We start from the raw sequence: 15,430 nt of genomic DNA, 5'->3' as shown, positions 1-15,430 counted from the left end.
TGGGATCTTGATAACATTATATAAAGTAAAATAAGTAAATCAGAAAAAACCAGGAACTGCATTATTCCATACGTAGGTGGGACATAAAAGTGAGACTAAGAGACATTGATAAGAGTGTGGTGGTTATGGGGGGAGGGGGGAGAGGGAGATGGAAAGGGGGAGGGGCACAAAGAAAACTAGATAGAAGGCGACAGAGGATAATCTGACTTTGGGTGATGGGTAGGCAACATAATTGAATGACAAGATAACCTGGACTTGTTATCTTTGAATATATGTACTCTGATTTATTGATGTCGCCCCATTAAAAAAATAAAATTATTAAAAATAAATAAATAAAATAAACTTCTCCCTTCCCTGGGAAGGAATCAGGAAATTTCCGATACATATGGCATTTATATTATAATCAAGGTGTCATTTCTATTTGTTGTGAAAGTGATTATTTAATAGTGATATAAGGATAATTGTTTAACTATAATACCCCAATGTATTCCAAAAGGATTAAATGACTAAATTAAATAAAGAATGAGAAACAGGGGAAATCTGAATTCACTGGGAACCTGCGATGGGGCGGGACCATGACAGCTCTTTCCCTCTCCTTCCCCTGCTGCACCTCACTTTTTCCTGTCCCACGTTTGGGTAGGAAGCAGAGCAAGAGAGAGAGGCCAGAAAAAAAAGAAGCCTGCATCACTGGCTCCACTCTGGTTCTCTCTCGGCTAATGCTCTCTTGTCTGTTGTCATGATGAGCTCCCAAATGCTTGCTCCCTGTGAGGAGCAGACGTGCAGGCTCTTTAGCTACTCCAAAGGGACACCACACTGCACAGTTCTCTGACACAGGGAACAAATGTGGTTTCCTCACTGCTGTGGCCAGTCATCTAGAACGGAGTCTCAGGAAGACTCAGTCCATTTATCTCCCATGTTGTCCAACTGAGCCTAAGGAAACTTATTTGTCATGCAAAGGGCAGGATATGTTATTTACTATTAATTCCAGCCAGCTGGTCTTTGATCAATATGACCCCCTAACCTCAAGGGAACACAGGTTATGTAAAGCTGCTGAGATTTGGGGCTTTATCTGTTACAGCCACTAGCATTTTTTCCCCCCAGAGCCAGAGAGAGAGGCAGAGAGAGGGACAGATAGAGACAGATAGAGACAGACAGACAGGGAGAGAGAGAGATAAGGAGCATCTATTCTTTTTTGTGACACCTTAGTTGTTCACTGATTGCTTTCTCATATGTGCCTTGACTGTGGGCTACAGCAGACCGAGTAACCCTTTGCTTGAGCCAGCAACCTTGGGGTCAAGCTGGTGAGCTTTGCTCAAACCAGATGAGCCTGCGCTCAAGCTGGCGACCTTGGGGTCTCGAACCTGGGTCCTCCGCATCCCAGTCCGATGCTCTATCCACTGTGCCACCGCCTGGTCACCTAGCATTTTATTAACCAACTCACAATAGGTATGATTCTAGAAATCAAGAAAACTTATTGCATTACTAAATTACTGAAAAATTACTAAAAGCTTTTTAGTAAAAACTTACTAAATTACTTATTACTACATAGTAACCATTCAGATACCAAATAACTGAGAAAATTAAATATCAAGTATAATGAACTAAAACACCTCTTTCAAGGGATATTAAATGCCTCATATTTATTAAAAGACCTAGAAAGGGAAAGTAATTTAGTAATATTAAATGGCATCATATTTTTAATTTTATAAAATAAGTAGGAAATTCCACACAAATTCTCTGTGGCTCACACAAAATACTTGAGTATTTAAAAATATTAACTACTATTTCAGGTGATTTTAAAATAACATTCTTAGGCATACTATGCACATTTTAATATGTAGATTTCTACAGTACTTACAATAATATAAACACTCTTTCCAGTTCCTGTTGGTCCTACAAATATTGAAGGCTTTTGATGGGTGGTTAATAATTCCATTAACGCTGAGTATCGAACTGTGTCCAGAGTTGGTACAATGATTTCATTAAACATCATATCCTTAGGAATTAGAGGAGCACCTGCTAATTTCTTTATCCATGGTTCCCATTTTCCTATTCCCTGTTTATAATAAACAACCAAATAGAGAATGTTATGTTATTACTTTTCAGACCTCTGTACTAGAGAAAAGATAAAAAGCCAGTACCAATAAATCCTAATATTCATACAGCTTCTTATTTTTTTAAAAAATTTTCACTATGAGGCCCTGATCGGCTAGCTCAGCAGTAGAGCATCAGCCAGGTATGTGGAAGTCCTGGGTTCAATTCCCAGTCAGGGCACACAGGAGAAGTGCCCATCTGCTTTTCCACCCTTCCCCCTCCCCTTCCTCTCTATTTCTCTCTTTCCCTCCCACAGCCAAGGCTCCATTGGAACAAAGTTCACCCGGGTGCTCAGGATGGCTCTGTGGCCTCCTCCTCAGGCACTAGAATGGCTCTAGTTGCAGCAGAGCAACGCCCCAGATGAGCAGAGCATCGCCCCCTGGTGGGCATGCTGGGTGGGTCCTGGTCAGGTGCATGTGAGAGTCTGCTCTCTGTCTCCCCGCTTCTCAATTCAGAAAAATACAAAACAAGGAAAACAAAAAAAATTTCATGATTTCTTCAATTTTGTGTAAAATTAATAAAAATAACTAGGCTTTTAAATGAATAAAAATGATATTTCAATGCTATAATATTTTTGATTATGAAATCACTGATTATGTCAACTCAGAGATCAATTTTTTTTTTTTACCAAATGTTAGAATCCTTAATGGTATTGAGAAAATGGAATTAATGTACTAAAGAGCAAAGAAATTTATTCAATAAATATTAAACAATATAAAATTTTTTCCACCTAAAACATCATCTCCATACTGTTTGATTTTTCACGTTATTTATATCAGCTTTTCATTTCAGGGGGGATTTGTTTTTTTAATTGTGGTTAAAAATAAACACCTAAAATTAACCTTCAACCATTTTTTAATTAGTTAATTTATTTATTTTAGAGAGAGGGGACAGAGAGAGAGAAACAGAGAGAAAAGGGGGGAGGAGCAGAAAGCATCAGCTCCCATATGTGCCTTGACCAGGGAAGCTCAGAGTTTCAAACCGGCAACCTCAGCATTCCAGGTCAACACTTTACCCACTATACCACCACAGGTTGGACCATTTTCTAAGTGTACGGTTCAGTAGTGTTCATTATATTCACGTTGTGCAACAGATATCTAGAACATATAAGATTTCTTCATATATATTTTTTTTTCTTGAGAAAGAGAGAGAGAGAGAGAGAGACAGGAAGGGAAAGAGAGAGGGAGAAAGCATTGCTTCACTTTATTTGTTCATTGACTGCTTCTCATCTGTGCTTTGACTAGGGTGCTTAAGCTGAGCCAGTGACCCCTTGCTCAAGCCAGCAACCTTGGGTTCAAACCAGTGACTTTGGGATCTAGTATATCATCCCGCGCTTAAACTGGCAATCCCTGGCTCAAGCCAGTGACCTCAGGTTTTGAACCAGGGAGCTCAGCATCCTGAGTTGACTCTCTACTGTGCCACCACTGATCAGGTTAAAATATAAGATTTCTTAATATAATATTATAATAAATTAACATTATATCTTTGCATCCAATTAGCTTGTAAACTAAAATTTTAATTTGCTATGACAGTGCTTATAACAAAAAGTTTCAAAAATATCATATTAACTCTCTCCTTAGAAAAATACCATATTCCTCTCCATTCTTACAGAATCCAATTCAAGCTCCTTGTCACTCAAACACATCAAAATTCAAACCTATCTTTTCTCCACATCTTCACTGATGGATCTACTGGTTTCAAACATGCCCCAGGGCCTTGACACATGGCACTCTTTTGATCTTGAGTGTTATATGACTTTCTTTTGAAGAGGCAAGGATTTCACTGAGGGCAGCATTGTGCTTTATTCATGCTGTGTCCTCTGGCACAGTGCTGTGCATATAGTAGAGATATTTTTGAGGAGGCTGAATCCACATCAGTCTGAAAATTATATTGCAAAGGAATTCCTAGAACTTTCTAGAGCTTATGAATGAATAATTCCCTTTTTATATTTTGAAAATTCAGGGTAGTGTTAGTCATTTGAAATAAAGATAAAGAGATAATATCTTTTGGTTGGCAGGATGAAAAATCTTTTCCGAGGTGAACTTGGCAATGCATCTTCAGAGTCATAAAAAATTTTAAATTGACACAGTAGTTCCTTTTCTAGGAACTGATCTTAAAGAAATAGTCAGATATAAATACAAATGACTTGTATACAAGAATATTCACTGAAACAGAAAAATTTAAAACAACAAAAACAGTTCAATGTCCAAAGTAGAAAATTGTTTGACTAGATCGTGGTCCATCCAAGTGATAGAAAATAAGGAAGCTTTAGAGAAATAAATTTATTAAAGAAATACTAGTGAGATTGACAGGTGTTCTCTTTATTAAGGGAAAAAGAAGGATATAAAACTACTCATTGGGGATATGGTATGATCTCAATTTCACTTGGACCTGTATGTACTTAAGTACTAGATATTCCTAAACTTCATCCTCAAAATAGTACTTATGGGAGCTGCTATAAAAAAACAAACAAGTAAACAAACACCACCCAGGTTTTATTGTCCAATGTGTTTGAGAAGTGCTGAATTATTACTACTAAACCAGCTGTATTTGTTCCTGCAGGACTTCTTAGAGCCTGTGATATGCTAACATGAACCATGGTCCTCCAGGCAGTGTAACTGACCAGTATGCTCGTAGTACTGAAATAGATGCCATAATATTGAATTTTATTTAGTAAGTATAACTGGCCCATCAGGTATTATTATTTGTCTCATTTTATCAATGAGAAAAACGAAATTTGGGGCAATTTAATAACTAGTCCAAGGCTATACAGAAAGAAAGTGGTTTTACTAGGACTCAAACCCAGGTGCACCCGATTTCAAAAGCCAGGGTACCTTCTTTACTTCATGCTGTCTCTTACGGTAAACAAGGGTGACAAAGAGGCCACAAAGCCATCATGTGCTATGTGTCCTGGAGAGGACTCTACCAGGTTGGTAGCTGCAAATTTTGTTTCAGAACTCTTACCTCAGGGACAAACTGATAATCATAAATTGTCTTTTTTTCAGGAAATGGGACAGTTAGTTTTTTTGTAAATGTTTGTTCAGCACCGCTCAGTAATTTAAACCTATTTTGTGTTATTTCTGAAATTGGACCTTCCATTAGTTCTCGAAGAATCTTATCAAATTTCAATCGATCATCATCTTTACAAGAAGCACCGATGGACCATATCAATGAAAACAGAAAAATGCCCTGTATTGGAGAAATGAAAATATAGAATGTATTAAAGAGTATCTTTAATCTATCCTTGAAGTTTAAATTAGATTAGTCAGATTAATATCTGTGGAAGGAAATGAATAAACTGAGATATATTATTATATTACCTCAAGATTTTGTAATAATTAGTTTTTTAATCAAATTGTACGTTTTATAAACATCTTATCATCAGAGAAGATAATACAATGCAAATTATAATTTCTAGGCAGAGTGAAATCTTAGAATAATTAGTCTGAAAAATCACATGATATTTTAAGTATACAGCAGGACATTGATATTAAAAAGAACATTGAGATGACTTTTTAAAACTATAATAGAATATTTTTATAAGGAATAATCAACCACAATATACATGTCTTTAAAATTTAAATTTTGATATAGTGGTTATTTTTAAGTAGATCAAATTCATATGTTTTTAATTACCTGTTGTAATATTATTGGCATATTGATTACACAATTAGAACTGCCATCCTGCAAGGTTTTTTCTTACCAGACTTAGGCAGAGGGAATTTGGAAGATGATAAGACCAACCACTAAATGAGAAAACCTGTTTACTTGTTTTAAAATAAAATCCCCATCCTTGGTGGGTTAGTTCAGTGGTAGAGCATCAGCCAGCATGTGGATGTCCTGGGTTCGAATCCAGTCAGGGCACACAGGAGAAGAGATTGTCTGCTTCTCCACCCCTAACGCTAACCTACTCTCTCTCTCTCTCTCTCTCTCCTTCTCCTCTCTCTCTCTCTCTCTCTCTCTCTCTTACCTTCCTGCAGTCATAGCTCAATAGGTTCAAGAGCATCAGCCCCAGGGTGCTGAGGATGGCTCCCTGGAGCCTCTGCCTCAGGCGAACTAAAAGGATCTCGGTTGTGAGCATAGCCCTAGATGGGCAGCCCACGGCCCCAGACCTGGGTTACCAGGTGGATTCCAGTTGGGGCGCTTGCAGGAGTCTGTCTATCTCCCCTCCTCTCACTTGGAAAAAAAGAATAATAAATTAAAATCTCCTTTTTAGTGCCAATGCTAACACAGTCTTGACTCTGCTCATAAAAGTTGGGGATTCTACTTTGACGCCAATTACTTATTCCTAGATTACTCACAGACTGTTTCTCTCTAGGAACTATACAAAATTAAATTAAAATTAATTTATTTCATAAAATATAAGCAAGAATAGCAACATATTGATTACATTAGAAGTGTTGCTATTAGTGATTATAATTTTCATTAAAGAATATTCAAGGTCTGTTGATAATTTTATATTCATTTTACAAATATGTTTAGATTATATGTTTGTAAATATATAAATGATTATATATTTTCTTGTTTCTTTTCAATCCAAATACACACACACATATGTACACATATATATTTTAAACATTTATATCTCATGAAAAATGAAGAAAATCAAGGGAAAAAAACAATGAATTTTTATGATTTGGCAGTTGAAGGAGAAGTGAATCTCATTGTCAAATGGTGGTTGACATTTCAAAGACTAATAATTTCTGAGGTTAATCTAATGGCCCTAATTTTAGTAGCAGATCTAAGAACTCACTGGGCTCTACCTTAACTTCATAATAAAACAATATTGCCAATCTAGGTGTTTCCTTTACCAGTACCTGGTACATGGGGCCTGATTTTTTCCCTCCCTGTTCAGCCCTGAATTCCAAAGGGGAACTGAGTTTCAATAATCATGAAGCAACAGGGAAAGCAACAGATGTCTTTCTAATGCACGATTCACAGGCAAGGGACCTTACCTCAAGCAAAGAGTAAGTTTCTCGATCATTTCTCTCTTTCATCTTGGCTTCATCAGCAAAGTCATTCATAAAACAATCTATCAGATTCATTAAGGATCGGACTAAATTTGTATCTGAAGTAGGAGACAATTCCTAAAGAAATCGGTGAAAAGTATATAAAACCAATGAATTTAAACGAGGGTCTAATTAAAATAGCATCAACTATTTATCTATTGGACTCATTTAGTTCTAAGAGCCATAGTATCTATATAAAGGTACTAACATTCTACTTTCATGGGTGGGAGAAATGGGCACACATTTATCCCCTAAAGTGTGGTGGCTGTGGATGTGACATCCACGTAGTGTTTGTCCTTTTACCACTCTTATATTGAACCTCAAATTAAACAAATTCACTGTTAAACAGTTAATTTACTCAAAGACATAGATTCCAATTTTATACACAAAAATACTAAAAATTCTTTCAAGGAAGGCAATTAATTTGCTCATCTAAAATGCCAAATGAATAAAATCCACTTTAAAACATCTTTATACACTAGAGCAGTATTCATTGCCAACTCATCCCTATAAAATATATTTTCATGTCTTGAAGAGCACAAAACACTGCTGGAGTGCTATAAATGTTCCTCATGTTATTTTGGGAGTCTCACCATGAAAGCCTATAAAATAAATGAAATAATGTGTATAGCTCTTTGAACTACGCAGCATACAGAAAGTTCTGAGTGGACACCTGTCTTTTCCCCTCCAAGCTCTCCTCCAGCCTTTAGAGTCGTATTGCTAAAATGGAAACAGGTAAAAATTAACTTTCTGAAATGCACTCTCTGAAGATGAGAAGCAGCTGACCTCATATTCAGCCACAGCCTTAGCAGAAGCAGAAATGACAACTGAGTTGCAGACTCAGGGTGGACTGTTACTGACACAACACTAAAGCACAAATAGTTATTACTAAAAATAAGACAGATACTTATTACTCCATAGTAAACAACAGACATTCAGAACTTCTTCAAGAGAGCACAAAAATGCAAAGTATATTTTAGAAAGCGTGCATTAAAAGTGGGACTTTTTCTGTTTTGCTGTTGAAAGGATAAGTTTCTGTTATATGAAAAATTCCTTTACTTGGAATATATACATTCTCTGACAGAATCAGAAGAAAAAAGATCCTATAGGTCATTTTATTATGACTTCAATCGATACATGTTTAATTGTTTCTGAAGTATGATGATTTCATATCTATAATATAATTCAGGTTTCTCCCTCCCTCCCTCCCTCCCTCCCTCCCTCCCTCCCTCCCTCCCTCCTTCCCTCCCTCCCTCCCTCCTTCCCTCCCTTCTTTCTTTCTGGCTTATAGCCGAGCTTCCTGAAGGAGCGGTCTACACTCATTGTCACACCAGTATCTTCCACATTGCTTGACCCACTGCCCTGAAGTGACATTGACTCATCCCTGAAAGTGCTTGGGCCAGCATTCTCCTGTTATCTCTTCAATTGCCAAATCCCAGGGACACCTACCGATCCTTTCCTGCCTGACCTTATAAGTAATTTCTCATAATACTAACTACTTGCTTCTTACAGTGCTCATCTCTCCTCCCTCTTTCCTCCTGAAATCGCTTGTGCATCTGGGATTCTACCCTTTGTTCTGTCTATTCTCTTTCCTCTGGGTTTTCCCTTTAGGTAATCTCCAGTAACATGGTTCTAAATTCCACTCTCCAGATTTGTACTTGGGTTAAAGTTCTTCCTCAAGTTTTTCTGTTTTATTTCCAACAACAGGAGAAATACCAGCCTTCTGTTCCTTTATTTATTCTAAAGCCCAAATACATCTTAAAGAACTGACCTCCCAAAGCAGAAATTAAGCATATGTTTCATACAACTTCCAACTGAAGAGGGTTTAAGAGCTTCACTAGAATTCCATTAATTTTCTGAGGCAGATTTCCATTTATGGTGTCACTTCTCTGCCTTCTATCTTTCCCCTACCCCAACCCCCCAGGGTGCACTGAAAGAAAGACAAGAGGATTTGCCAATTCTAGAGCCTCTTTCAGTCCCTCTACCAGGGACTGACTTCCCTCCTGGAATTCGTTTTTCTAGGAATTGAATGTAATCTCTAAACAATTAGATGCTCTTATGCCGCATACAGTGAATTCTGCACTCAGGATGTCTAAGCAGGAATACAATACATTTTCCTTCACCGGGACCCACTATCCAGTTCTTCAGATGTCACAAATGATACAAAATAATATATATTTATTCTAGGAATATTGTAAAATAAAAAATATATATATAAGAATAGAAACGATTTAAACTGTAATCCCCCATTGGAAATGAAAGAAAACATTTTATGATATTTTCAGCCAGATGCAGTTAGTGGTTTTTGAGAAATTTTTTTAAGAGAGAAAAAATTAGCACCCATATATTTCCTTGAAACCTAAGATGCTTCGTTTAAAATATTTTTGATGGAATAAGTATATGAATAAAAATATTTTTACTTTAATTTTCAAATAAGTTTTAGTCAAACTAGAAATAATTTTAATGTCTAGTAGTTGACAATAAAAGCAGACATTAAAATTGATACATTTGGCTAATTTGGAGTTTTCATTTTTTTTAATCTGAAAATTCCCATCCTTCTTACCTTTGTGTGCTTTCTAATAAATTCAACAGAAATAGGGACCATCCTGTCAAATAAGCTTGTTATAAATTCCTTCTGAGTACGACTGACTGTAGCAGGTAAAAGATTTAGCCAAGATATCATCAGTGGTCTCCAACCTAACATGTGAGGTTCCATGTAAATCATACCACATCTGGAAACCTGGAAAACAGTAACTGTTGACCATCAAGGTAATAATGCTCATAAAAGAAATATGACTTGGTACATCTGTTTCTTATAAACTCTTGGGGGAAAATGCTTAATTTTATATAATTTTATGTCTGATTTTTACCAATAGTGGCAGACAGAGAAGAAAGAAACCCCAAAAAAACTCTGACTCGTAAATTTGTATGTCAACAGATAAGTATGTCTGCTCCTGGAGAATCACAGATTGCTGTCAGAATGAATTCTACTAATACTTTTCATTTTAAATCAAAGTTTTTCACTAATAAAAGAATTTAGGACATTCTATATTTATAAGCAGATGTCAAAATTGAAAACTTACAGTGGCAGGAGAAGCAACTTCCAAATCCATTGGTTCAAAAATAAGATTCATTTGTGGTGACATTTGAATAATCTCCCCACTCATCAGACATAGCTTTTTGTTGTCATCCAGCACAGTATTCATGTTCTCAATCCATACTGCATCTACTGGTCCGTCAAAAACTAACCATTTCCTATCTGCTGTCTGGTTTATGCATATGGAATACAGGGCAAAAATGTAATGATGAAGAAAACAGTTCAATAATATTTCAGAATTTTAAATGCAACTCTCTTAAAATTAATTTCATCATGAAAATATAAAAGTATCTTTTGAAAAAAAGTATATATGTGAATAAAGTATCTATATATATAAAATAAAGAACATGTAGAATATATATAAAGTATATGTATATATAGAGAAAGAGATAGTCACCGAAAAAATCTATGAGAAAAATAGGTTTACAGTTGTTTGTAGGGAAAATAAATAATAAAGAATAATACAAGAATAAACTGTGTTTTGCATACTCACAATTGTAATTCTACTTTGGCCCCACCCTATATATGCCATGGATGAGACACAATATAGCATCTTAAGATTCTTTTTTAATGTTTCTGAATTTATATATAATATGTTTTAGAAAGTATTTTAAAGTAAAAACAAATAATTGCCAAGGAAAACAAAATTTTCCTTTGGATTGTCTGACTCTATATAGTATTATGTTCATAACAGATTAATCACTCTCTGTGCTAAATATTCAAAATGTTTTGTTCCTTTCACACACACACACACACACACACAGCTCTTTTGGGCTGAACTTCTTTATGGTGGTGTAAGACATTAATATCAATGTAACATCCACAGCCCCACAATGATAAGTATATAAATATTTACATATTATCTGGAATATAGTACATGCTCATTAAACATTAAGGCGTAGCAAGGTATTAGCTGGCAAATGCAAAACAGGGACTCCTTTCCAGAGCCTTATGAATCAGCCTTTTTATGCACAGAAATGATACCTTGGTTTAACTTTAGTAAATGTGAATTTGAGTTGGAGTGTTGACCAATTTGAATCCATCTTAACACATTCTCAGTCCCTATGGCTGACTGCATTAATCTACAAGACAGTGACCTGTCATGGGTTCAGACTACCACACATTCATACTCAGAGGTCAGCTCTGGCTGAGTTCAGGAAGCAAGAAAGGGCTCATACCTCAGAGATTAACTTTCCCTCATAACATCTTCCCATGTCTGTTAATATTCACTTTGGAAAGCACTGCCTTTTAATGACATGATGTTGGGCTTTATAGTCTAAAGGACCTCACTTTTCATTTGTCTCTACTACTTAGAGCTATGTGACTCTGGGTCAGCTACTTAAATTAACATCCCTGAGAGTCAGTAGCTATTAAACATCACCTCCTGGAAAATGTAATGTAAAGTATATAAAAGAGTACAAAAAGGGGGAGATCTCATGATTATCTCTGTATAAATAATGTTGATGGCATACCTAATTTAAAGACTCCATATGTTAATTTGGGTCAGAGTGCATCCATTTAATGAGAGGACCAGAGAAGATCCATCCATAGTCTCATATCTCTGTCTGCTTACCTGTGCCAAGGACTACTTCTACTCTCAAGATTATTAATAAAGCAAGATCTCTGCTCCAGGAGAGTCTATCCTGATGTTACTCATTGCCCATAGCCCTTCAGCCAATAAGAGCAGAGCTGAGATCTGATGTTTTCCTGTTATTACACTGACTCATGATCAGCTGGGTCTTCAAGTAGAAAAAGAGGACCAAATTTAACATGTCATAATCAGAATAAAAGAAACATTCAATTTATTTGTGTTTTTATAAATGTCTCTAGCCTAGGCCCCTTTTCCTTTAAGACTAGACTTAGCAGGCTGTCTCCCATATGATCACACTCTATGGAAAGCCTGATAACATATAGCAACCAAGTAACCATCTATTGGCCTGTGAACTCTTTTTGTAAGAGCGGGCAACAGCCTCTTGGCAGAATAAGCAGAAGCCAGGAATACATAAGTACACACTCCCATTCACAGCAGCCAGCAGCTGGCATATCCCTTGTGATCTGTGCTTTCCACAGAAAGCCCACTGTCTTCTTAACCCACTAGAAGGACAGTGTTGGAACTCTGAATCATCATTTTGTAATGGTCTGCAATTTCTTCCCTAAGCGCTGGAGTCCATTTAACAACTAGCGGGTGTGCCAGTGCCAGCAGCCCTGCAGCAGGGCAGAGGGAGAGCATCACGGACGGCGCGAAGGGTCATGCCATTTAGAGGCTCTCCTTCCTCGATCACTTACCCTGAAAAATGAAAACCATAAATACTCCCCCTATACTTTTATCCCTGCCTCTCTTCTCTGCTCACCAGGGCAGAGGCTCTTGTCAGCAGGTCTCTGGCACCTGCGGAGGCAGTGGTGGGATTTAGCCAGTTCACACCAATGTGACAGAACCGATACCTAATTTTTTTGTTGAGTTTGGTGAACTAGTGGTTAAAACGGCACTTGTAATCAGGGTTCTCTCTAAGGTGGGCGCCTGGGCAGCCGCCCAATGTGGAAATCACAAATTGACATTCCTTACTCTTTTTTAACGTTCTTCTGTGCAACAGCATATTCTAAGTGCCTGTAGTAATATTCATTCTATATACAGGTGAAAAACATTGTAAGTGAGTACGCCAAACAAGAAATATCTTAAAGAACATTTTTTTTGTTTTTTTTTGTCAGGTATTATTTAATATTTTTATTGATATTTTAAAACTCTTTCTTATAACATGAACTAGTTTTGTATACCTCTTTTATTGTCCTTATTTAAGTATTAAAGGCATGAAATAATAAACTACCTTTTGGTATATCATTTCTTTTTTTTTAATCATTTCTTTTTATACTTAAAATGGTCATTAGGGCCGAGAACCAGTTGTTAAATTACTATTTGAGTCCCACCACTGTGTGTGTTACTGAGCTTCTTCTCAGAAACTCTGCCAGACCATCCAGTAATGTGTTCTAAATAACTATCTTGAGCTATAAATATGTTTGAAACAACTGAAAAAATCAGAAATTGGTGAGGAGGAAACAGCACAGATTTCTAAACCAGCATGCAAAAGTGTGAGAACTTACCACTGAAGAAGCAAATGCTCTGAAACTGACAGCGAGGACCCCATCGGACCACTCATGCGACACTAAGTCAAACTGTCCGTACAGCTGACCCATGGTGACAGACTTAGGGTTTAAAACAGTAATTTGAACCTTGTTTTCTTCCATTAACCCCTTAATGAGAGAAAAAAAATCAATCAATGTATTTATTTATATTTTGAAGAACGAAGTCTTTATTTATAGAAAACATGGCTGTGTATACAGAAAATTCTAAAGAGTCTAGAAAGAAACCACCAGAAGGAATGAGTGCATTTAACAATGCTCCAGCATACAAGGTCAACACGTAGAAATCGACTGTATTTTCTATGCCAAAAAACAATTTAAAAATAAAAAACTTAAATTACCATTTACAGTGGTATTTAAAACCTCACAAAGTACTTAGAAATAAATTAATAAATATTGTACAAGATATATAAATCTAAAACTACAAAACAGGAGTTGGCAAATTTTTTGATAGTCAGATAGTAAATAATTACAGGCTTTGCAGGTTACATATGATCTGTAACATATTCTTCTGTTTTTTCTTTTTCTTTATTTTCTTCTTTTTTAATACCTTAAAGAATGCTAATACCATTACAAAATTAGGCTTTGGGCTGAATTTAGCCCACGGACTATAATTGGTTGACTTCTGCTACAAAACAGCTACAAAGCAGAGACGTTATGTACCATTTTCATGGAAAAGTTAATACTGGTAAATTGTCAGTTTTAGCCAAAACATTAAAAGCTGGTTATGAGATTATTACATGAGATGTTAACACCCTTGGGACATAAGCACTGTTTTTTGTTTTTAATTAATGGATTTTATTTTTTAAGAGTAGTTTTAGGGTTACAGAAGATTGAGCAGAAAGTACAGAGATCCTCACATGTTCCTTACCTCCTATCCCCTCCTAGTTTCTCTTACTCTAAGCCCTTGCATTAGTCTGGCACATTGTTATGACTGATGAACTAATATTGAGACATTATTATTAAACTAAAAGCCATGGTTTACATTAGGGTTCATTCTTTGTATTATATAGTTTTATGGGTTTTGTCAATGCATGAATTCATCTACCCACCATTTCAATATGCAGGATAGTTTCACTGGCCTAAAAATCCTTTATGCTGTACCTATTTATAATCATTTCGTGTTTCTGCATAACAAATAACAAGTTCAGCTCTTCTTAACATCACTTTTCACCCAGCACCCCCAGAGCTTGGAACACAGATGACCAAACTGAAGAAATGTCATCGTCTTAGAACAAAGTTGCCACAACCAAAGCAAGGCTTTTGTCCCAAACGCAGCAAAGCTGGTGTGAAGCTATAGCTTGCATGCAGTGGCTATGAGGCTTGTTCCTTAGGTCGCCACAATGTCACTTTTGAAATTTCTTGACAATAAATTGTTTGGGGCTTTATAGTTTGACTGAAATACGTATCTTCATTTTCTTTAATGTTGAGTGGCAACACATTTAGCTCTATTATAGTGAATTTTTTAAATAGTAAAAACAATTAGTCCAGGGTAACAGAACAATAGAAAAAATATCAACAAAAAACCAAGAAAAAGAAGGCTGAATGGCAGAAAAGCAGGAAAGGTAAAGGGAAGGGAAGGGAGGAGAAGAAAGGAAATAGCATGTAAGTGTAAAAGCAGAGAAAACAGATAACAGAAATAAGTAGCATATTAGTTTGTGCAATAAATATAAATAAATTCATCCCCCTGTGAATAGATAAAGACCATCAAACTGGAGAAAATAAAAATCAAACCATTTACTCTCTATAAAAAGTAAATCAGCCCTGGCCGGTTGGCTCAGCGGTAGAGCGTCGGCCTAGCGTGCGGAGGACCCGGGTTCGATTCCCGGCCAGGGCACACAGGAGAAGCGCCCATTTGCTTCTCCACCCCTCCGCCGCGCTTTCCTCTCTGTCTCTCTCTTCCCCTCCCGCAGCCAAGGCTCCATTGGAGCAAAGATGGCCCGGGCGCTGGGGATGGCTCTGTGGCCTCTCCCTCAGGCGCTAGAGTGGCTCTGGTCGCAATATGGCGATGCCCAGGATGGGCAGAGCATCGTCCCCTGGTGGGCAGAGCGTCGCCCCTGGTGGGCGTGCCGGGTGAATCCCGGTCGGGCGCATG

General features: G+C 36.9%; 1 protein-coding gene across 1 annotated transcript in view; it reads right to left on the bottom strand.

The window, feature by feature from the left end:
• LOC136338635 (dynein axonemal heavy chain 7) overlaps positions 1-15,430 on the bottom strand; it is a 290,684-nt gene that overhangs the window by 135,338 nt on the left and 139,916 nt on the right. Inside the window, exons 31-36 of the mRNA XM_066281198.1 lie at positions 13,297-13,446; positions 10,187-10,369; positions 9,667-9,843; positions 7,050-7,181; positions 5,059-5,283; positions 1,859-2,056 (exon numbers count right to left, since the gene is read on the bottom strand). Coding sequence (XP_066137295.1) covers positions 1,859-2,056; positions 5,059-5,283; positions 7,050-7,181; positions 9,667-9,843; positions 10,187-10,369; positions 13,297-13,446 — 1,065 coding nt within the window. The remainder of the gene's footprint in view (positions 1-1,858; positions 2,057-5,058; positions 5,284-7,049; positions 7,182-9,666; positions 9,844-10,186; positions 10,370-13,296; positions 13,447-15,430) is intronic.

This window comes from Saccopteryx bilineata, chromosome 5, assembly GCF_036850765.1.
Source record: "Saccopteryx bilineata isolate mSacBil1 chromosome 5, mSacBil1_pri_phased_curated, whole genome shotgun sequence".
In the NCBI taxonomy this organism is placed as follows: Eukaryota; Metazoa; Chordata; class Mammalia; order Chiroptera; family Emballonuridae; genus Saccopteryx; species Saccopteryx bilineata.
Note: the sequence above shows the minus strand (reverse complement) of the source record. Positions and strands in the feature narration are given on the sequence as shown.